Source organism: Hyaena hyaena, unplaced genomic scaffold (genome assembly GCF_003009895.1).
Source record: "Hyaena hyaena isolate Hyena2069 unplaced genomic scaffold, ASM300989v1 scaffold_6, whole genome shotgun sequence".
Lineage (NCBI taxonomy): Eukaryota > Metazoa > Chordata > Mammalia > Carnivora > Hyaenidae > Hyaena > Hyaena hyaena.
In genome coordinates, this window is record NW_024080638.1 from 3,783,458 (window position 1) to 3,807,243 (window position 23,786).

Genomic DNA, 23,786 nt, shown 5'->3' on the forward strand with positions numbered 1-23,786 from the left:
GTGGCATTTGATTTGGTTACCTGGTATGGCCTCAAGAAAATCAGTAACATAGATCTTTCTCTTAACTTTTTACTCGACTACAATTCCATCCTTAGGTTAGATTACTTTACACATGTGGACAGTGTAATTTCCAAGATAATTTTTGAGACCTTGTTCTTAAATTTTGAACAAGAAACCACATATAGTACTTTTTTTCTGGGGATACATCTCACTGCAACAAATCTTGTTAATCCCTAGTTGATCCTAATGACTTCAATATATTAAAACTCCAAATTACCTTCCTTCTCACAGGCAGTATTAGGAGTTGGGAGATAAAAGGATATCCCAAATCTGTCCCATGGAGACTGACCCTTACCTACAATAACGGTGCCTTTTCCTCTTTCCTTCATTTCCTTCCACAAAGCTTCAGATAAGCTAATCTCAAGCAGACTCCTGTCTCCACAGTTTGGCTCACATAAATACCTCTTCTTAAAATATACTCTTCCTTCTCTTTATTCATCTAAGATTTATCATTCCTTCACAGTTTATCTCAAGTGCCTCGTTAAGGCACCTAACCCAGTTCTGGGCATGCACTTCTAGCATGCTATAGTAGAAAGAACAAGGGATTTAGAATTAGTCTTCAGTTTCAAATCAAGTCTGCAATTTACTACATGACCACTGGGTTTTATTTAGCCTTGCTAAACCTGTTTCCTCCTCTGTAAACTGGGTAAAATAATTCAGACTACTGTAAATTTCTTGGAAAGATGAAATAAAACAAACTAGAAATGCCAGCCATAGTCACCAGCAGATATAATACTTAATATTTGCTAACAATGTTTTTTCCTCCACAAAGCCTTATTTGACCAACCAATCTTAATGATCATTCTGTCCTAATGCACCAATAACTAATACCTACCTTGAACAAGAAGCAAAAGACCAACCTCTTTGTTCAGGCTATTAACACTATTAAATACAATCATCCAGATAGTTTAATTTCATTGAACATTTCTTGTTGTCTTACAGATTTAAATTTAAACCTATTTCAAAAACAGAAACTGTTCTAAACACAATCTCCATTTATATTTTATTAAAGCAGTAAATCCTACCAATGAAGAACCTACTAAAGTCACAGAGAGGCTGTTCCCTTACCTTGTGGGTTATCCATTCTCTTCCATACTGATACACATTGTTAGCCGCAGAATTGAGGGCTCTTTGGACTACTTGAGCCTCAGGAAGCCAACTAATTTAAAAGAAAAACGAAAAAATGAAAAACTAGGACATTTTTAGTGTACTGCACCAATAACTCTTAGAATTTAATGTATTTAAACAATCAGTAACTGACAAATTATTGATCGGTCATCACACACTGATACAAATGAATCACATGTAGGAAGCCTTGACTTCTGACCCTAATGTTTATTTCTACCATTGAAGATTCCCTTCAAACTTTCCTTAGCTTTCAGACCCACTTTCCCCCACAAACTCCCTTTTATTCTACTCTGTCCATACGTGTTATCTGCCTTACTGAGCACCAGCAGAAGTGGTTCTGGGCCACTGGGATAGTCAGAATCTGGGACAATGGTTCTCTGTGTGTGGTCCACGGACCAGCAGCATCAGAACTGCCTGGAAACCCATGAGACATGCAAATTCTTGGGTTCAACTCCAGATCTATTGAAAAAGAAACGGGGCAGCGGTCCAGCAATCCGTACCTTACCAAGCCCTAAAAATGGTTCTGATACATGCTGAAGTTTGAGAACCACTGATCTAAGAATGTTAAGAACTGAGAAAGTAAACAAGAAAATTAAGAGGGCGAATCATTGTTTTCAATTTCTTACTCACTGGAGATCTTTTTAAGATGTGAGGACCTCCTGAGCAGAGTTGCAGCTATACAAGGAGCTGCATCTATAAGCTTTACTCTCTGTGCTTTGAGAGACAGCCTCCTCACTTTCCTGTTAACTACACAGGCTTTCAGCAAATTCTCAACTATTTCTCAGCAAGCAGGACAAAACTTTAGAGAGGATTACAAATGTAATAACCTACGTAATGAGGATATAAACAGGAAATTGGGATCTTTAAACAGATGGGATTTGGGAGAAATTAAGTATCTTTTAAATTATCCTGGTATTTACACGTTCATTGGTGCTTTGAAGGGACAGCTGAATATTTTCAATTATCTTGTAGTATATTTCATGGGGAAAATTATAACCTGTAGTGTTAAAGTTATGAGGATTCACAAAAGTACTTGAATAGATCCTTAATGACTAACAAGTGTTTATAAGGCCTGATACGATCTTGCTGGCTACTGTGAAATACTTTGCCAATGTCCTCACACAGGTGTCTTAAAAAGCCTCAGATGAGACGAGCTTATATGAGGCCAAGTCAAAGGTCTTAGCTCCATCCAGACCTCCTCACAATGAGCGCTCTCTATCTGGGACAAGCTGGCATGTGCTTTAGTCTTACATTGACCAGAGCGAATCACTAATTCTACTACACTAAGTCAAGAAGGTTCACTCAGGAGAAACCAAATTCCTAGAAACTGGACTGGCCTAGCCTCATCTTCCGGGGTAAAGGTTAATCTCTATCACAATATGACCTACCAAGAGAACAGCCCCATTAAAAACAACTTAGCCTAGCCTGCTAGATTCCTCCCAAGTAAAGAAGGGCTAAATCACATTTAGTACCATTTTAATGCCATCTCCTGATGAGGGTCATGAGAATCAACAGAGTTGAAACTAGTTAACAGAAAGAAGGAAATGGGATCTAAGTGAACAGAATGGTTCAAGACAAGAATTAAGATATGCTCCAACTTCATTTTCTATGAAGCTCTGTGAAGATGACCCTACCCTGCCTTTGTAATTTATCCATCAGCTCATGAAACATACTCATGGGAAATAGAGGTACTTATGTAGGGTATATAAAACATGCACCACACTGAAAGAAAGCATACATGACCAGTTCTTAACTGTATCTCTCCCACTAGATATATCCATGTGAATTTTCCACAAAGTCAACTGCCATCTCCAGGACAGGAGTCCACTGAGTACTGAGACTGCAAGAACCATTAGTATTCATTCATGTCTACCCCTATTAATCTGCTGCAGAAGAATCAGACTTCCCATAGATCATCAAAGTCTAAACAGCTTTTAATTCCTTCTATCTTCCTGAACAGAATACTACACAGCAATAAAAGGGAACACACTAACAATACCTGCAATGTCTTCAATGAACTTCAAAAGAATTATTAGTGAAAAAAAATCACTAATCATATTAATCTTTCAATCTCACAAGGTTACATACACTATGATTTGATCTATACATCATTCATGAAACAACAATATTATAGATACAAAGAATAGATTACTGGTTGCGAGCACTATGGTATGTTAAAAGAGGAAGTAGAGGGTAGGTGTGGCTATAAAGGGGTGGCATGAGGAAGCCTGTGATTATGGAATAGTTCTGTACTTGATAGTCTAGACAGCTTATAGAAAGCTACACATGATAAAATTGTAAACACACAGACCTACACATACACACACACACACGAGTGCATGTAAAACTAGCGAAATGTCCATTTCCTAGTTTTGTTATTATATTATAGTCATGCAAGAAGACAACATTATATTATAGTCATGCAAGAAGAGGAGGTGGGCTGAAGAGTCCATGGACCTCCCTATGGCTTTTATGCCTTGTGAGTCTAGAATTCTTCCAAAATTTAAAAACAAAAACAACCAACTTTCTAAACTGCTCTGATCTGGGGCTCCCCAAATTATGTGTGCCTTCAATACAGTGGTAGTGAGAGTCCTATTCAATTGGAAACCAGTAGAGAGGGGCCCTCGAACTATTTTTATTACAGGAGAATAACCACCAAAAAAGAGGAGCCCTGACATATTAATGCTCCCTATTTTTTAACTTCACTCCAGATCTCTCTCCTGAACTACACACCAACACAGCCAATGGTCTACTGGATGCCTCTGCTTACCATAGGCACCTCAAACACAACACATAAAAAAGGAAGCGAATTCTTTTTCCCACCTTACCTTCTCCTCTACTTCCTGTCTAGGTGAATCTACCATCATCAACTAACTTCCAAATCTAGAAACAAAAGTCATATTAGATTTCTTCCAACTATATCTAGTTGACCACCAACACCTTCCTTAAGATCTTATAAATCTGACCATCCTGTTCATTTCCCTACAACTGTCCACAATTAAGGAATTCATCACCTCTCATCTAGTTTACTCTAGCTTTTCACTGATCTAAAAGGCTCAAATCTTGTACCCTATCTTTTCTCCGCAGAGGGAAAGACTGTTCTAGAATGAAATCCGATTATGCTACGTCTCTTCTTCTGTCATTAATCAAGATAATAAACATTATCTATCTCCTTCAAAATTTCCTTGTGCGTCTATGTAGTCCCCTCCCAGAGCCCACCCCTATCCACAAACACCACTGATCTGTCACTATAGATTAGTTTGCATTTCCCAGAACTTAGCATAAATAGAATCATAGTGTATGGGTTTTTGGTTTTTTGTTTTGGCCTGACTTCTTTCACTCAGCATAATTATTCTGAGATCCATCTGTGCTGCTGCATGGACAGTTCATTTTCACTTAATGGTAAATATTATTCCTTTGTATGTATATACTGCAATTTGTAACTAACCAGGAATACTAAGGACAAGCACTTTGAGTGTGAAATATATTTTGAAAGATGTCCTTTTAAGGATATTCAAATATGATTCTAAGCCAAGTTCAAGAAATGTCCTTTGCAGGTTTTACATAAAAGAATAAAGTCAATTAAGATAGAAAAGTGAGTTAAATCTCAATTTGCAATCCTAAAACTGGCAGAGTATTTCCTACTTACATTAGTGACTACCTTGAAGGTATTAAAAAAAAAAGTCCATACAATTTGTCATCAAATTCAACAAGGCAACTTAAAACCCTTCTCACAGAAGCCAGATTAAACAAGTACAAAAGTGATCCTCTAAGACACGGGTTGACAAAGGTTTTCTGTAAAGGGCCAGAGAGTAAATATTTCAGGCTTTTTGGGACATAAAATCTGTATCACAGCTACTCAATTCTACTTGCTCTTGCACCACCACCATCCCTCAAACAGCCAAAGACAAAAAACGTAAATGAATGGGTGTGGGTGTGTTCTAATAAAACAGGTGGCCGGATCTGGCCCTGAGCCACAGACTGCCTACTCGGCCTCCAAAATAATACAGTGTGGAAATATTGCTGACGATGCCACTGGGGGATTATCTCCAATTCTGTAACCTTTGATCCTGATTCCTCATCTGTGAAATGGGGATAATCTCTTCAATCTCCTCACACACTGTGATGAACACAGGACACAATGTAAGTGAAAGGCCTTTGCAAATCATATACCTGTTGTAAACTGTAAATCTCAATTCAAATATAAAGACATTTATAACTGTGCCCAGAGTTGTACACACTTCCCTCTCCTACCACCCTCCAACACACGCTGTTCTGATGCAAAAACGACAACACTCATCAAAGCTTTGGCAAATCCTGTCTTTTCTATTCCAACATAGCTACATCAATGAGTATCAGATCGTTTTGTGCAAACAAATATTGAATCTAGGCCATCCATTTCTATTTTTACCAAAATCATACTCTTACTTTGCCCACTCAGGGTGATTTGCTAGGGTCTCATTAATCAAATTGCTTGTGACTTCAATCAGGTGCACACTCTCTTGATGCACCTGTATTACAGATAGGAGAGAAAAAAAAAACTCAGTAAAAAATAAGCCCAACTTAACATTTATGTTTCCATACTATTACTGGAACAATGCTTTTAGAGTTAAATAATTACACATCTTAGTTTCAATTAATTTAGAAACCTGTACTGAATAGCTATTATACATAATGTCCTATGACACTATGGGAAAGAAAAAGTACCTAATAGCTCCCCGCTTTCAAGAAGCTCAACAGCTTAAGGAAAAAAAAGAAAACCATGTGACTATAAATACATATACACAGTCCAATAAATATATAAATTTCACACACACACGTGTGCATAGTATATGTAAGCAGTATCAATACTGCATGAGCTTACAGAATTATGAAGCAGTGTGAGACATACAAACAAATAAGGAACTTAGTAAGGTTCCGGGGGACGGGGCGGGGAGGATGGCGCGGAGAGCCAGCTAAAATTGTATCTCAGAATTTACCTTGCCCAATAACCAAAAAGTGAGGGGGATGAAAAGGTCAGTGCTAGAGAATATGTTCTTTATTTTACTATTTCCAAATTGGGCATACTGGGCAATTTATCCTGGCCAGTGTTCACTCAACAAGAACATCATTCTGCTATTGCCACTTCACATCGGCTGACAGTGTTTTTCAAGCCCTTTCTATTCTTAATTTTCTATCTACTTATTCTCTAAGTTATCGCAAGAGGAGTATTACTGGATCCCTAACTATAATCACTGGTTTGTCTATTTCTCCTTTAATTCTGAATATTTTGCTCCACCTTTTATTTAGCTCTATCATTAGGAATTCATACATTTAAAACAGATCCTATTGCAGTGTTACCTCTTTTATCATTAGGACAAGTCCTTATTTCTTATCTTCAGTAACATGTGTTTAAACTATATGGCCTTCTATTAATATAATCACTCTACAAACCTTATGTCTACAGTGTGACTGGTATATCTTTTTTCCTCCTTTTACTATCAATCTTTTTAGGGCTCCGAACTTAAAGGGTATCACTTACAGATATCACTTAGCTGGAGCTTGCTGTTTTACATTCAATCTGAAAATCTCTGCCATTTGATTTAATTGCTTCACATTTAACATATGCATTGATTTGACTGGATTCAGGTCTGTCATTTTGTGATCTGTCTTCTGTCTCATCACTATTGGTATTCTCTTACTGCCTTCTTTCATGTTAAGCAACGGTATTTTTAGTAGACCATTTCAGTTCCTCTAAAATTTGTTAACGGTTGCTATTTACCTTAAGTTTACTTATCTTAGGCTTAAGCTTACCACATCTTTAATTTATCATAGACCACCTCAAGTTAATGTTGACTTATTTCCAATAAAATATTTCTAAGAACTTCATACCACTATGGCTGTTTCCCAGTCTTCTTTGTGCTATGTTTATACATATGTAGTTCATCTATGCGTACTATAAACTCTACAATGCAGTGTTAAAACTTCTTAAATAGTCCTGTTGTTTAAATCAATGGAAAAAAGGGGGAGGATATATCTTTTATATATATCCACATATCTACCAAATGTTCTTCATTCCTCCCTTTGGACATAAGTTATTTCTAGAGTCACTTCTCTTCAGTCTGAAGGAATTCCTTTAGCATTCCTTATGGTGCAGGTCTGCTATTAACAAATTCTCCATTTTGGTTATCTAGAAATACTTTTATGTTGCCTTTGTTTTTAAAGAAGAGTTTCAATGATTATAAAATTCTTGATTGACCAGTTGGTTTTTTTCTCCCCAAAACTGAATATATCATTCCACTGTCTTGTGATATTCATGGTTTATCATGGGAAATACGTCATTAATTATCTTATTTCTCCTGTGTGTGATATACAATTTTTCTCTTGCTTCCTTCAAGATTTTTTTTTCTTTGGCTTTCAGTGACTATGATATGTCTAGGTATGGTTTTGTTTTTTGTATTTGTTTCATATGTATTTATTCCACTCAGGATTTGTTCAGCTTATTGACTATTTTCATATTTTTCATCAAACTTGACAAGTTTTTGATCATAATTTCTTCAAATATTTTTTGTCCTCTTCTCTTTCTCCTTTCACTTTCTGGGATGTCAATTACATGTCTGTTAGAATCTCTGATACTGTACTGTAAATCTTTGAGTCTCTCCTCATCCACTATTTGACAAATATTTTGTTTGTCCTACTGGATACCTTCTACTGATCTTTTTCCAAATTCATTCATTTTTTTTTTCCTAGATACCAAATCTGCTGTTAAGCCTATCTAGTAAATTTTTCATTAGTTATTGCTCTCTTCAGCTCTAGGATTTCTATTTGGTTCTGTTTTATAGTCTCCATTTCTCTGTTGAGCATCTGCATTTGCTTACATATTATTAACATACTTTCCTTACTTCTTGGAATATATTTATGTTTCAAAACATTTATTAAGTCCAACATTTCAGCCACTTAAACATCCACTTTTTTTCTCCCCAAGTCATACTTTTCTGTTTCTTTATATGTCTAATAATTTTGAGTTAAAAATTAGACATTTAAAAAATATGTTGTAGCAACTCTGGATTTTGTTTTGTTCTTCTGAGAGCTGTTATTGCTTTCAGTAAGCAATTAACTTATCTGTAGTCAAACTGGAAAATCTGCCTTCCCTGTCACTGATGTCTCTGCTCAGTGTTATCTTTTTTTTTTTTTTAAAGCCTAAAGCCTTCCCTTGAACTTACATAGCATAGCAGTCAGCAAATGATTTTGGCAGAAATCATGCTCAGATATTTCACAATAGGAATCTTCATCCTCTGCAGCCTGAGATGTATGAGAGTTGAGAAATGCAATCAAAGGCACAATCAATTTGCAAATCTCTCCAGGCTTTCAATGTTCACAGGACTCTGTGGGGTCTCCCATATACCAGTCTAGGATGTATGGTTTATTAACGTTCTTATTATTAAGCTCTTCATAGCTCTCTGGCTTCCAGAATCTCCCCCCTTTAGTTTACAGCTACTCTGTTGTCAGCCCCAAGCCAAGTCTACCACCTCCCACAGGAAAAGCTACAGGTTTCTGCTGTCCAAGCTACACAGGAGGGGAATATCACCAAGCAAGAAAGCCACAAACTATCTGTTTTACTAGGTGCAGGAGTAGTTTTTCATTAACAAAAACTCCTCAAACTGTTGCCTAACTGATGGTTTTCCAATGCCCTGGTATGGTGGTGTTTTTAACAATCTTATACTGTTATATTCTTGCTTTCTGTGGAAAGGAACTATCTGACATTGCTGTCCTGCTATTACCCCAAGATGAAGCCAAAAAGGACTTTCTGACTAACTGGATGTGGATACAAAAGGGAAGTAGTCAAAGATAACTCCGTTTGTGGCTTTTTGCCTAAGCAAGTAGAATGGAGTGGTCCTTTATACTGAAATAGTTAAAGTATGAAGAGGGGAACAGATAAGCAAGGGAAGATCTGAAATTCAGTTTTTGACATATTACATTTGAGATGGCTATTACACATGAAAGTGGATACTCTCATGGTGTTTTAGGGAACCCCTTAATTGGCTGGGAGAAAAAAACTAGATAACCAGTAAGTTTCCTTCAAAAGCTCAGTTTGCATGAGTCCTACACCACAAAGAAGTGGCTCAGTAATATATGTTATCAAAGTTCAGGACAGTAAAAGCTCACCTAAGCATGGGTTGAACAAAGCAAAAGGATTTTAAAAAATGAACATAATTGAGATGAGCAGGCAAGACCACCCCATGCAAAGAAACAGAAAAGGGAATGTGGAAGAGAAGAGCAGGAGAGAGGAAAAAGAAAAATGGGAGATCATACTGGTGTAAAATTTCTCTAAGAACTAGAATAGAAGATAAGAATATATAATGGCAGGTTTAGGCAAAAATAAAAACAAAAAAGGTCATTAAAAAATCTATACAGTCTCTATAAGTGACTATACATGATTACTATCCAAAGAACAGATAAGAACTACATAGAAACTGAAATAGAAATATGGAGAGAGCAGGCTATTAGGAGCAAATGGTAAGACTGAGGACATACTGAGGCAAAGAATGAGAACAGGACTTGCAAGGGGAGATGGACATAGCAGGAAACAATGCAAGCCTTTAGTAAACTCTGCGTATCAGATTACCTATTGATAACAGTTACTACCATATCTCTACGGCACAATATGAAAACATTTTAAAATCTTTTAAATATTTATTTAGTTTTGAGAGAGACAGACAGACAGCATGCGTGGGGGAGGGGCAGAGAGAAAGGGAGACACAGAATTTGAAGCAGATTCCAGGCTCTGAGCTGTCAGCACAGAGCCCAACATGGGGCTTGAATCCACGAAGCATGAGATCATGACCTGAGCTGAATTCAGATGCTCAACCCACGGAGCCTCACAGGCACCCCATATGAAAAATTTTCATGTCTGTGATTTCACATAAACTTCACAACTCCCAGACAACATAGAAACCTAGGATGAGAAGTTCAGTGGATTTCAGATAAAGATTAAGATACATAATAAAAATTTGTTTTAAAAGTCAGTAAGATGCATCAAATATAGAGAAAAGTTTAGTTGCACTTTGGAGAATAGTTTTCTTAGATGAAAGAAGTATGTTAAACTCTGAATATATCCCAAAATTCTTATGTTCAAATCTTAACTTCCAATAATACGATGGTTAAGAGACAGGGCCTTGGGAAGTAATTATTTTGTAACGGTGGAGCCCTCATGATGGAGTTAGTGCCATTAGAAGAGCCACAAGAGAGGTGATCTTTCTCTCCACCAAGGAGAAAATGGCCATCCCTAAACCAGAAGGAGGGTCTTTGCCAAGAACTTGACCATGCTGGCACTGATCTGGGACTCTTAGCCTCCAGAACTGTGAGACATAAATGTCTATTGTTTAAGCCACCCAGTCTATGGTGTTCCAAAAGACCAAACTAAGAAGAAAAAGAGGAAATGTAAGCTAGAAACCGAGAAATAAATATTCCATGGTAAATTAGCAGAAAGACAAGAGGTGGAGGGACTAATCAAGAAATTCTGATCTAGTAAACAAAGAACTAATGAGATGAGAAGTCATGAGACCAGATCATAGTTCTCCTATTGAAAGAAGAGGCCACTTTTTCTTCAGTATCTCAATTTTTTCATCTCATTCACTTCTGAGGATTTTTATAACAAAATTTAAATGCACACTTAAAAAAAAATAAAAGTAGGCATATTCATGACAAAACTAGTAATGCAAAAATCATAAATAATTTAATTATTAAATATACTCATAAGCAAACTAAATTTTCCATGCCGGGTTCTGCCAGCTTCTTATGCATACTACAATTGTAACAATTAAGAGTTTATTAGTGACAATAATAATTGTTATACTCTACCTTTGCAGTCAGGAGTAGGGCTAAAAGAAGGGTTCCTATCACTAACAAAAATATGATGAAAATGCTAATTATTTTGTCTAACATCTTCTCCAACCAGATGATCATCTGCACAGAAACAAAAAAAAGAATTACTTATCTTTCAAGCACAACTTAATAAAAAGGCATACATATTCAAATATTATTAAAAGACAAAATAGGATATTCAGCATTACAAATCAAACTATAGCATAACGATTAAAGCAGTGAAAGCCACAAGCAACTTCAGAAAATTAACAGCATTAATTACTGTTGTTATATAAAGAATGTATTATCGTCCTAAGAAAAGGTCGTCAATTTGAACACAATCTGTATTTAAGTTTGAATTCTCATACAGTGGTATATTTACTTCAAATTCTAATTTAGAATCTGGTAAATATTCTAAATGAAATTTAAAAATTTCCTGGGGCACCTGGGGGGCTTTGTACATTAAGCATCCAACTTTTGATTTTGGCTCAGGTCAAGATCTCACAATTTCAGGAATTCAAGTCCCTGCAGAGCCTGGTTGGGATTCTCCCTTCCTCTCTGCCCCTCCCTTGCTCACACGCTCTCTCAAAATAATAAACTTTAAAAATATATATATTCTAGGGGTGCCTGGGTGGCTCAGTCAGTTAGGCATCTGACTTTGGCTCAGGTCATGATCTCACCGCTCATGAGTTCAAGCCCCGTGTCAGGCCCTGTACTGACAGCTCAGAGCCTGGAGCCTGCTTCAGATTCTGTGTCTCCCTCTCTCTGCCCCTCCCCTGCTCATGCTCTGTCTCTCTCTCAAAAATAAACATTAAAAAAAATTTTTTTTTAATATTCTAAATGAAATAATGAGAATACATTAGCTGACCTCAAATCTCATTAAATTTTACTACCAATCAGCAAATACAGTTAGCTTTAGAAAAAGTATGCCCCTTATAAGACAAGTATGCCCTAAATTATACAGATAAAAGAGGAGCAAACAAAATAGAAATTATATTCAAAATATTTTTCCCTTTGATGTCACTGGGGTTACAAAAATAGTAGTAATAAAAATCTAATGTTAAGGTAGTGATAAATATCAACTTCAGAATATTACAGGGAGTGGTTTGGGCAGGGTGCAAAATGGGCCTTAATTATACACGTAATGTTTTATCAGGCTGGAGGACAGATTCATTGATGATCTCTACATCTTTTTGCATTTGAAAGACTTCATAACCAAATACTTCTTAAATCTGATATTCCATGTGACATTTCCATTCTTTTTAAAACATAAGCTTTAGGACAAACTTACTGTAAATAAAGAATAATCCTGGGGCGCCTGGGTGGCTCAGTCGGTTAAGTGTCCGACTTCGGCTCAGGTCATGATCTCACGGTTTGTGGGTTCGAGCCCTGCACCAGGCTCTGTGCTGACAGCTAGCTCAGAGCCTGGATCCTGTTTCGGATTCTGTGTCTCCCTCTCTCTCTGACCCTCCCCTGTTCATGCTGTCTCTATCTCTCCCTCAAAAATAAATAAAATGTTTAAAAAAAAAAAGAATAATCATTAAGGTAATGGTTATTCCTTAATCAATAATTAAAAGTATTCTCTCCCTAAATGCTACTTGACATTCCATTTTGAATACTTCTCTCATCTTTCACAATCACAAATAATCCTACATCAAAAAAAATTTTAGGATATATAATAATTCTGATAGATATCTAGAATTCCTGCCAAGCAAAGCTGCCATTTAATATTTCAAGAGTCAAATCATTTAGACTGATGGCTACTGAAACCACACAGCACCCCTCACCCCTATGAGAGCTACATCACTGAGAAGTTAGTCTTCATCTAAATCTGAATTATGCTATCCAGTGAGTTAAACACTCAAGAGCAAAGAATGGTAGTTAAAAACAAAACATGACTTCTACCACATTCATTTTCCATTCCATACTATAAGCTTGCATCCCTTTGTCTTTCATGAAAGATATCGTCACTAAGAAATCAATGCTGCAGTGAACTCAAAGATAAAAAGTTCAACTTTATCCTGACCATCACAGCTTCAAACAGAAGAGTTAATTTTCAGTTCATGCTACCAAAGCATCAAAGACAATGTAGAGATTTTTAAAAAGTAGTAACACATTTGTAAGATATGGAAGGTCAGATGTCATATTTGAATGTATGTTCTAAAATCAATGAACTGAAAAGTTTCACAATCAGAAACCAACTCTACACATAGTTCTTGAAACAGCTTCCTGACGAAAGAGTTAGAGCTAGGATTCCTCTTTGTAGTTCCCAAGCCTGGCGGTGCATGCCATGTGGTAAAAGCTCAAATATAGATTTGAACAGGCAAGCATGAATAATTTCAGAATTAAGACCAGATTCATATTCACAAATTACGATTTCAGAAAATAACTTGGGAGCCTCAATTTAAAAAAAAAAAAAAAGTCTATTCTGAAGTATATGTTTTAATGTAAATGATGCCTTACTTAGAAAATATATCTAAATTTATATCTGGGCATTTCTAACATATAAAAACATGGGATATTCACAAACACATTATGTATATCAGCATTACAAAATCCAACTTTTATGTTTTTAAACCAGGGTAGAATTTTCCTATCACAAGCCATTTACCTAAGGGTTGGAAAAAATCCACACTTAGAGGCATCTAAACAAAAATTTATATTCAAGGGTAACAGTGAGGATTAGATGTTTCATTCAAAATTTAAAAGAAATAAAATCATTTAAGATTAAGATGCTCAGGGGCGCCTGGGTGGCTTAGTCGGTTAAGCGCCCGACTTTCGCTTAGGTCATGATCTCACGGTTCGTGGGTTCGAGCCCCGCGTCGGACTCTGTGCTGACTGCCAGCTCAGAGCCTGAAGCCTGTTTCAGAGTCTGTGACTCCCTCTCTCTCTGACCCTCCCCTGCTCACGCTGTCTCTCTCTCTCTCTCCTAGAAATAAATAAAAATATTAAAAAAAAAAAAAGATTAAGATGCTCAATACATTAAGCTAAAAAAGATGGGGGGAGGGGATTTGTCTATTCATATTACAGCCAGCTAAAATAAGGTTAACAAAACAGGATAAAAAGACAGAGAGGTAAAGAGAGAAAGAAGAGTGGGAAGGAGACACAGGGAAAATATTAAAGAGTAAAGGGATATTTTAAAAAAAGTCAGAGGTGCCTGGGTGGCTCGGTCGGTTAAACGTCCGACTTTGGCTCAGGTCATGATCTCACGGTCCACAGGTTCGAGCCGCACTGGGCTCAGTGCTGACAGCTCAGAGCCTGGAGCCTGCTTCCGATTCTGTGTCTCCCTGTCTCTCTGCCCCTCCCCCACTCATGCTCTCTCTCCATCTCTGAAAAATGTTAAAACAATTTTTTTAATAAAAATTTAAAAAGCCAAAATGGGAGGGGGAAAAATGTGTGGCTGGGGGGAATCGGTGCATAGAATGAAGGACCAATAAAAAGGAAACAACAAAGTGGACAGAAGACTTAGACGGAGGAAAAGAACCCCTGGAGTGAATGGAACAAAACTCTCAAGGAAACAGAAACTCAAATACAGAAAAAGAAACACGGGCAGAAGAAGGTACGGAGAAGGGGATGGAGGAGAGAATCCCTGAAGAGACGCCAGAGGCGCTGTCCCAGGAGGCAGACCCTGTCCCGTGCTCAGCTCTGGGCAGCGGAATCCACACCACTTGTTATCACTGCCACCAGCATTACTCTGCCTGCCCACTGAAATCACTCAGTCCCCGGTGATTCCCTCAGTCTTCCACATTCTGAGAAATTATTTTTTTTAAAAATTATTTTCTTAAAGGGGAAGGGGACTCATTTTAAAATGACATTCTGAGTGGTTCAAGTGTGAATAAAGGACATTTATTTATTTATTTATTTATTCATTTTAATTTAGAGGTGTCAGTAAATGTATGGTTATACTTCAAGACTTTGAAAATTCCAAACTGGAATTTTTTATATAGCAGGCTATTATTAAGAAAGTATCGTTCCACTGCTGAATTTTCTATTTCATTATTCTGCGCCTGTAGACTTCTATTTCACCTTCTTTTTTTTGCCAAATTGTAGTTGAGGTTTAGTGCAGATAATCAATACCACGAAATAAAACAAGCCCTGAGAAATACGTTATGTTTCAATTAACCACAGATGTGTTCTCTCTCACCTCACTTCTCTTGAATTCATTTCCTACTCACCTCACTTGAACCTGAAATACCAAATACCCAGTGCTTCAAATTTTCTGGCCGTGGATGTATTGTAATAAAGTAGATATCAACTTACTTATATGCTTTCCTCAAACGTGTAGTTTCAGACCTTAAAGCACTTACTTCTGCTCGACACCAATGCTTTACCTATGCTACACAGCATCATCAAAGAAAAGGAAAACGTCACCTGATCTCTTAGGAAGCTTTTAAAACTGAGTCACTACTAGTTAGCTAGGAGTTAGGCTTCTAAATTAGGTAATCCAATTCATGTAGGCACCAAAGGTTAAATCAAATTGAACCTAATGACTTTAACTCTCCTTCCTCTCATCCCTTGAGGACAATTTCAGTATCACAAGTTGGAGAAGTGTTTAAAAACCACCTACTTTGCTCAAAATGAAAAAATGTGACTTTTGTTTGCAGCACTATCATTTGCTAAGGATTAAACTCATTTAATCATATTAGTTTTACAGGGAATGGAGGTATAGACAGCAGCATATATGTTGGGGGTGGCATGGGAAGGGTGGTTTGTAAGTATATTTTACACAGTGTTTATTACACATGTTTAGGCATTGTCAAGTCTCCCCTTTCTTCTACAACTGAAAGAAGGAAATCCTGGGGCACCTGAGTGGTTCCAGTAGGTTAAGTGTCCAACTATTGGTCTCGGCTCAGGTCATGATCTCATGGTTACTGAGTTCAAGCCCTGCGTCAGCCCTCTATGCTGACAAAGCACAGTCTGCTTGGAATTCTCTCTCTCTCTCTCTCTCTCTCTCTCTCTCTCTCTCTCTCTCTCTGTCTCCCTCACTCTCCTCTGCTCCTCCTCACTCTCTCTCTAAGTAAATAAACATTTAAAAAATAAAGAAGGAAATCCTAATCTTTACACTCAAAAATGTCACCTTGATCTATTTCCAAGAAGTACATCTTTCTTAAGACCTGCTCTAATATTTCCACTGAAAAATTTTAGGGTCTTGTGTTTAAACACAATACACATAAATGTCATCTCCTGCTATCTGTCCTAGAGATTTGATGAATTTAAATCTAGAACTACTAAATGTGGACATGTCAGAGGTACAGCCTCCTAATTTATCTGGATTAGCCTTTATCGAAGTCATTAAGAGTGTAACCTATTCCATTCAAATCATGAGAAGCATTTACTATATATACATACAACCTCATACTTGGGAAATACATGAAATTAGATGTCACAGGCCATGACCACAATCTTTTTTAAGTTAAAAATGAAATTCTGGAATACTAGTTATTAAAGAGAGAGAGAGAGAGAGAGAGGGAGAGAGGCACTATATAAAATTATCAGCCAAGTGAATCAAATATTCTCACACATCAAAGAACAGAGTTATCAGGCTGGGCCACATTACAGAACCGTAAAGGAAGGGTAATCACTTACAGTGGACAAAAGGACTACAAGACAGACTTCTTACACACACCTGGGCAAGGAGATAGCATCCAGGTATCCTAAACAAATAGCTTTGGGTGTTTAGCAAATTGTACTGTAACAGTATTAATGCTTCACGACCTTCCATAGCTTATTAATTTGAACTTTTAAAAAGCATAAACTAAGTTTGACATATGGACAGAAACAGAATGAGAATGGAGATACAGGGGGAATTCAGTAGTAAAAACCAACATCCATGTGTTCATTTACCTTCTTATTTAGCCAGTGCCAGAGCTTGAAGACAGGGGGTAAGGTAAGAAAGAGAAGATAAGAACAGTGGAATATCATTAGAGAATGCCATAACAGTATGAAAAGAAAAGAAAGTCACCGAGAATATGAGGAGGAAATAATCCCAGACCAAAAAACAAAAACAAAACAAAACAAAACAAAAAACTAGAAAAATAACTGTAATGCATTAACAAAGTTTTAAAATCCGTGAATAAAGTATTCCTTTAAGACATATGATGACTGAAATAACCACAAGCTTTGCTGACAATTCAACAATTAAAAATACATAAACTAACCTGAATGCTTGACAGCTTAAACAGTCACATCAAATTCTGAAGATCAGAGTAGTATTTAAGATTCTTTCACAAATCATGCAACAAAAGGATTTTTAGTCTCTGTATAAATTAATTCATGTTCATATACTATGTGTTCACTGAATTCCTAGCTTTACAGTATTAATTATTTCATCTTTTTTTTTTTAAGCAGTAAAACATTCCAGTGCTCATCTGGGACAGCAAACACCTGACCATCTAAGATTCTGTTTATGTTGGGTGTATTTCCTTCCAACTTAATTTTTTAAGCACACATCTTTCTACTTTCTGTAAAATTCTTTCTTTCACGTAACAGTCACCTCATCTAAACCTCACAATATTTAGCACTATAATAACTAATGCTAGTTGAACACATAATCTAAAAATCACTGAACATAATAGGATTTAAGGCATTATTAGTGACCTAAAAAGTATTAAGGCTAAAAAGCATAATTTCATCAGAGTAACTGTAAATACTCCTTGCAGAGTTTTGACAGAGGTACACCCAATGCATGTTTAAAAATATACTTCAAACAATCTCCTACAGAGGAATATTTTTAAAAACACTAGTATGATCAATTAAAATTTAACAGAAACATGAAAAAGAGATTTATTCCCCAAAGCAGCAGCCCATGTATATTATTATATTAAATAAAATGTAATTACAGCATCAGTTATAATTAAACAAATATTCAGTTTGTGATAGCCATTTACCCTGATAGGTTTTATCATATATAGCCAAAAACCGTAGTTTTATTTATTTTACTGTCTCCCTTCCTTTGTAAGATGAACAAATTGACAAGTTTGAATAAAAAATGACAAGTTTTTACAAGGCTACTCTATAACAAATAGATGCCCTAAAACTTCACTTGACACAATTGCAGTTTTCCTAAGAGAAGGGTTCCAAATACAAGTATATGGGATTCTAAAAACAAGATTTAGTGTCTATCCCTTCTGATAGTGGTAAGGCTTTCAAAAGTTAACTGAAATAAGAGTCATCTTAAAACAGTCTGAAGGACTATATCTGCTCTAGTAAGGCAAGCCTTCAACCCAACTCCAGGAAGATGTGATCAATATGTTAAAATTTGTGAGAACTCTTAGATTCTTTCTTATTTGAAAAGTTGAAAGAAGAATACAAATAGGCAAATCACAAGAAAAATATAGCCAAATAAGCAATCTCATTTTTATTTTTTAAAATTTCGAATTAAAACAACACTGAGATACTTCTTTTTCTGAAACTAAAAAGGACTTTTTGTTACATTATAGTATCTAGTATTGGCAACAGTTCAGGAAATGGGCATTCTCATATGCTGCACTGGTAGGAATTAGAACTAGCAAACTCTGGAAGACAGAAAGGCAATACATAAGAAAATGTATCTCCCTACACCTCTATTGACCCAGATTTTACTATGGGTTTAAAAGATTTATTTCCTTCCACCCCACATGAACTCCAGTGATTATTCTCATCCCTATCTATGCTGGTTTCACCTAACAGTATTTCTCAACCCGAAGTTAGGCATGGACCCGCTCAGACAGAGTTCCTAGCCTCTGTGAGGAAGTCCAGCTCACACGCACAGAACCCACAAAGGCTTCAATTCTGCCTCGCCTGACTCTCCAGCCTCACCTCTTCGCATATCCCAGCCATGACTGTTTTCTTGGTGTTCCCTATTAATTCATGCTGTGGCCGTCTCTACCTGTGCACTGCTCCACCCACCTGTTCTTCTTGCCCTGTCAACATAATAAACCCCTATTTACACTTCAAAATATGCTCCGGCATCACCTCTTCTGCAAAATCTCCCTTCTCCCACTACCTCACCAACAGCGAGTCCTTTCTTGCTCAGTATGACCACTGTATTCTGTACACACATCCCCCTCGCCCCCCAGTTACAACCACAGCTATCATATACACAGAGCTTACGGTATACCGGGCCCTGATCTAGGAACTCACTTAACCCTCACAGCCATTCTATGAGGTGTATTCTATTAGATTTATCATATCAATAAGGAAACCAAGGCATAGAAAGGTTAAGAAACTCATTCAAGGTCACAGAGCTAGTAAGTAGAAGACCTGGGATCTGAAACCAGTGTGGAATCAGGGTCCATACTCTCGAACACTGCCTCTGAATTTTAATGGATTGCGGTCTCTCATGCTGCACCAGTTTTCTGTGATTCACTGGATTTTCCTGGGGACTTATTAGCACATTATCTGACCTGTGGCAATTACTCCAGAAATACTCACTGCGCTGAGGAGTCATTACCTGGCAATACAATTGTAGGCAAGTCACTTAGTCCCTCTAAATTTCAATTTGGTCCTTATAAAATGAGGGAGTTGAACAAGGTGTTGTAGAACATCCTTTTCTCCCATTTTTAAGAGGGAAAACTACTGACACAATACTTACTTAAACTAAATCTATCCTAAACTTACATAAGGCGTAATTCGACACTTTAAATTTCATTATACATTTAGACGTTAAATGTGTTATCAACAATCACAGTATGAACACCAAATACCAAGAAATGTAATATATGTATTATAAACTCCATCAAAACAGCCCAAGTTCTTAAAACACAATACCTTGCTATCAACTTTTAGCAAGAATTTTCCAAGCCCAATAACGGGCCACGGTGCTAGAGCCTCCTGCCGCTCCTTGAGGAAGCGCTCCGCCACCTGCCACCACAGGTGGCAGCGTTTCGCCAGGAAGTCCACGACTCCAAAGTGAATGACAAGCTTTTTGAGAATCCAGACTATAACGAAGAAGTGCATATAAAACCAAAATATAGATTACAAAGTCAGAACATGAACAGGTCCTTTAATTTCATGTGACCCTTCTAAAACAGTGAAGTTAATATTAAATAAAGACCAATTAAGAAAGAAAAAAAAAAAAAGGCCAGGGGGAGACACGAAAGTTCATGGTATTCCAAATGCATGGAATTAGGACAAAACTTTTCACACAAATCCCGCCTGCCCATATACTATCTCTATTGTGAAGTCTGAATTCCTGAAGGAGCCAGGGATTATTTCAAAGCCCGTGTAAACATAAAACTCTGATCATGAAGATTTTGGGGCAACAATCTTGGCCCCTCACACCTCACCCTTCTTGGGTAAAAAATACTAACCCCTGACACGCCCTAATTTCCTTGGCTATTATCACTGCTCTTGCCAAATGTTATTCTTTTCCTTGGTGTTTAATGTTTAGTGACCAGAAAAATAGAAGGTATTCCATTTGCATCATGATTTTACACCACTGGTATTCCTATTTCTCTACTTGATGTTGCTCTGCACACCTGTATCGCTTAGCAGAGTTCAGTGGGTACAGGCAGGGCTGTTACAAGTGGCCCCCCAGGCTGTGCACTGCACAACTTCTGCACAGACCACTCACAGAGCGCAGGTATGCGTGTACCCCTCCACACTGGGCAGCGAGGCGGCCCTGCAAACAGAGGTTAAGCTTCCTGTTAAAAGCCAACTAAGAATGTGGTGGAGCCAGAAGAAAGTGCTACTCATCTGTGGAGTGGCCTTGAAGTCTGAACTCTGGATAATCGATCTCAACTACTATACTTTCACTAACTCCAGGGATTTCTGTGTCCTCAGTCCTGGCCTTGCAACCTAATGATTCAGTTTACTCTTTTGAACCATGAGCTCAGTGTTACAAACCAGTTCAACAACTTCATCATTAACATTTTTAAATCTCTAAAGAAGTCCTAGGAAAGCTTCTACGGTCTCTAAAATAAGGCCAGGGTAATTATAGGCTGTGGAAAATGTTCTGGGGGCCACGTGCCCACAGCTTGCTCTCCCAAGGACATGTCAAATTCCTATAATGGCCTGAAGGTTAAGAAATGACTAGGACAAATGGAACTCCTGCTAACAATTGTTAAAGAAAGGGGTTCCAACAGCACCAGACACCATTTGGCAGCATAAATAAATCTCCTGGAAAAACCAAAAAAGTACGGGGTTCTTTTGAAATTTAACCTTTTTCACTAAGCTTTCTTATAAATTCCTTAACAGAAAGCATGGCTCTAGTATATACTCTGCGGCTTGCTTAGTGACAACTGCTATCTTACTCCAAGTGCCAAAGAGAAGTTCTGTTCAAGGATGCAAGGAGCAGAAACAAGCTTATATTATATTCTACGTTCCCTAAGGAAAAGCACTATATAGTGTTTTGGTTATAACAAATCCTTAATAAAGAAGTTGTGGGGGTGGGGCGCAGTGCCTGGGTGGCTCAGTCAGTTAAGCGTCCAACTCTTGGCTTTAGCTCAGGTCATGACCTCACGTTTCATGGGTTCAAGCCCTGTGTCAGGCTCCATGCTGATAGCACAGAGTCTGCTTGGGATTCCCTCTGTTCCTTTCTCTCTGGCCCTCCCCTTCTCGCACTCTCTCTCAAAATAAATAAATAAATAAACTTTGAAAAAATAAAAAGATTAAAAAATAAAACTGAAAGAACTGTCCAAGTTAATGAGAATAATAAGTTCTCATTAATCATCTCACTAATGATCTAGAAGGCATATGGTCCAATGAGTTTAGATTTTTAAACTGTGGTGGAAAACAGGCTTCCAAAAATCAAATTATGTTTATATCAATAGTGAAGAACTTTGATAAAGGAGAAAGAATTAATCAAATTTAGGAGGTATCTAGATGGCAGGATCCTAAGCATCAACTGAGGACTTAATAAATTTGGCCAAGCTGCTGACTGTGGTAAGACATAAGCCCAAACAATCGGGAAGGTATGAAATAAAAAAACTCTTCCACAAAAACCAGAGTCACTTACTTTTCCAAGCTTAAATACAGCTTTAAATATACAATTGTTTTATTTTTTAAAAAAGAGTAATATTACTCAAATACTAAAATCTAAAAGCTAGGGGTGCTTGGGTGGCTCAGTCGGCTGAGCGTCTGACTTTGGCTCAGGTCATGATCTCACAGTTCGTGAGTCTGGGCCCTGCATCAGGCTCGACGCTTTCAGCACAGAGCCTGCTTGGGATCCTCTGTCCCCCTCTCCCTGACCCTCCCTCACTAACTCACTCTTTCTCAAAAATAAACATTTACCAAAAAAAATTAATTAGTTAATTAATTAAAATCCCAAAGTTAAAGAAAAAGTCTTCAGAGACCAGACCCTAAGTGTGTAACTACCTGCAACAGGCACTGGCAGCAACTGTACAATCCACAGGTTCAACCAGAGCTGGACACCAATGATGGCCCACACGAGCGACACGAAGTAGATGTCACTGGTTTTCTTCTTCCTGAGAAAAGTTCCCATTTCAGCTCTTTGTCTGCCCAGAGTGGGTGAGGGGGAAGAAGGTGAAGGAGATGAGGACAGTGGTGGGGGTGGTTCTCCTCTGTCCATGGTTTCTGAAGAGAGGGAAAAAAGTTACCACCATATTAGTCCACATTAGCTGACAGTCCCACAGAGCAATTCACCAGGCTACTCTGTTTTAAGGCTGCAAATGGACTCTGATAGTATGATTACACTGGATTAAAGAAAATAAAGAATCTGGAGTGTGTTTACATATGCACTGAAAAATGTGTGAAGAATTATACTACTGACCCTATTTAAATCTAGGGAAATTAAGTTTGTTAGGGGGATGGGGATGGGGTTGGGGATGGGGAATTTTTTTTATTCTTTATACACTTCACATTGTTCAAGGTTTAATGACATCTATATCATATATTCATATACATATATCATATAAATGAAAAGGTAAGGAAAAAATGACAAAAGAGCTAAGAATTATAATTAGCTCATGAAAACTACTTAAACTGTATAAAACAAATATTAACATACAGAAGTCCTACATTTGGAAATTTCTCTTTTAACATAATTTTATTAGATGTGTAATATTTCTGATACAACATGGCTTTTCAGTGTCGTTTCAACTAAAACAGAGCCAACTGCTCTTGCAAGAAAAACCCAGGGCTTTGAAACAGGTCCTTCTCTTAGAATGAAAAATAAAACATGTCTTTCTCTTAGAATGAGAAATTAGAAAGAGATTGCTGGGGGTGAGGATTCAAGTAATGGTGATTACACTGCATTATTTCCCATAAGGCACTGTTTTCTAACAAAGCAACTACTAAGTTATATTTTACTATAGGGTTATTTTTCTATTTCCTAATTTTACCAAAATATACCATATACCTCAGAAATCATATAACTCTTAAAGCAATATTATTCAGTATATGCCATGATGATGGAAATTATTAAGACCCTACAATTTGCATTTTGCCTTCCATAAAAAAAGCTAATGACAAAAGTAGACTGGGGCACCAAGGTGGCTCAGCTGGTTAAGCACTGGACTCTTGATCTGGGCTCAGGTCATTAACTCACAGTACGTGAATTCAAGCCCCAATTTGGGCTCTATAGAGCTGAGGGTGCAGAGCCACTCTCTCTCTGGCCCTCCCCCTCATGCTCATGTACGCTCTCTCTTAAAATAAACAAACATTTAAAAAGTAGATATTTCATAAAGTCTAGAAAAGTGAGTGGGAAAAGGAAGGAAGGAAGGAAGGAAGGAAGGAAGGAAGGAAGGAAGGAAGGAAGGAAAGGAAGGAAGGAAGGAAGGAAGGAAGGAAGGAAGGAAGGAAGGAAGGAAGGAAAG

At 37.4% G+C, this 23,786-nt stretch overlaps 1 protein-coding gene across 2 annotated transcripts in view; it reads right to left on the bottom strand.

Annotated features, from left to right (window-relative positions):
• TMEM245 (transmembrane protein 245) overlaps positions 1-23,786 on the bottom strand; it is a 93,775-nt gene that overhangs the window by 44,540 nt on the left and 25,449 nt on the right. The window contains exons 5-10 of one of the 2 annotated variants that reach the window (XM_039240657.1): positions 22,327-22,545; positions 19,780-19,949; positions 16,876-16,899; positions 11,029-11,133; positions 5,617-5,699; positions 1,129-1,219 (exon numbers count right to left, since the gene is read on the bottom strand). In XM_039240657.1, the coding sequence (XP_039096588.1) occupies positions 1,129-1,219; positions 5,617-5,699; positions 11,029-11,133; positions 16,876-16,899; positions 19,780-19,949; positions 22,327-22,545 (692 nt within the window). The remainder of the gene's footprint in view (positions 1-1,128; positions 1,220-5,616; positions 5,700-11,028; positions 11,134-16,875; positions 16,900-19,779; positions 19,950-22,326; positions 22,546-23,786) is intronic. The other variant, XM_039240664.1, reaches the window with a different exon arrangement.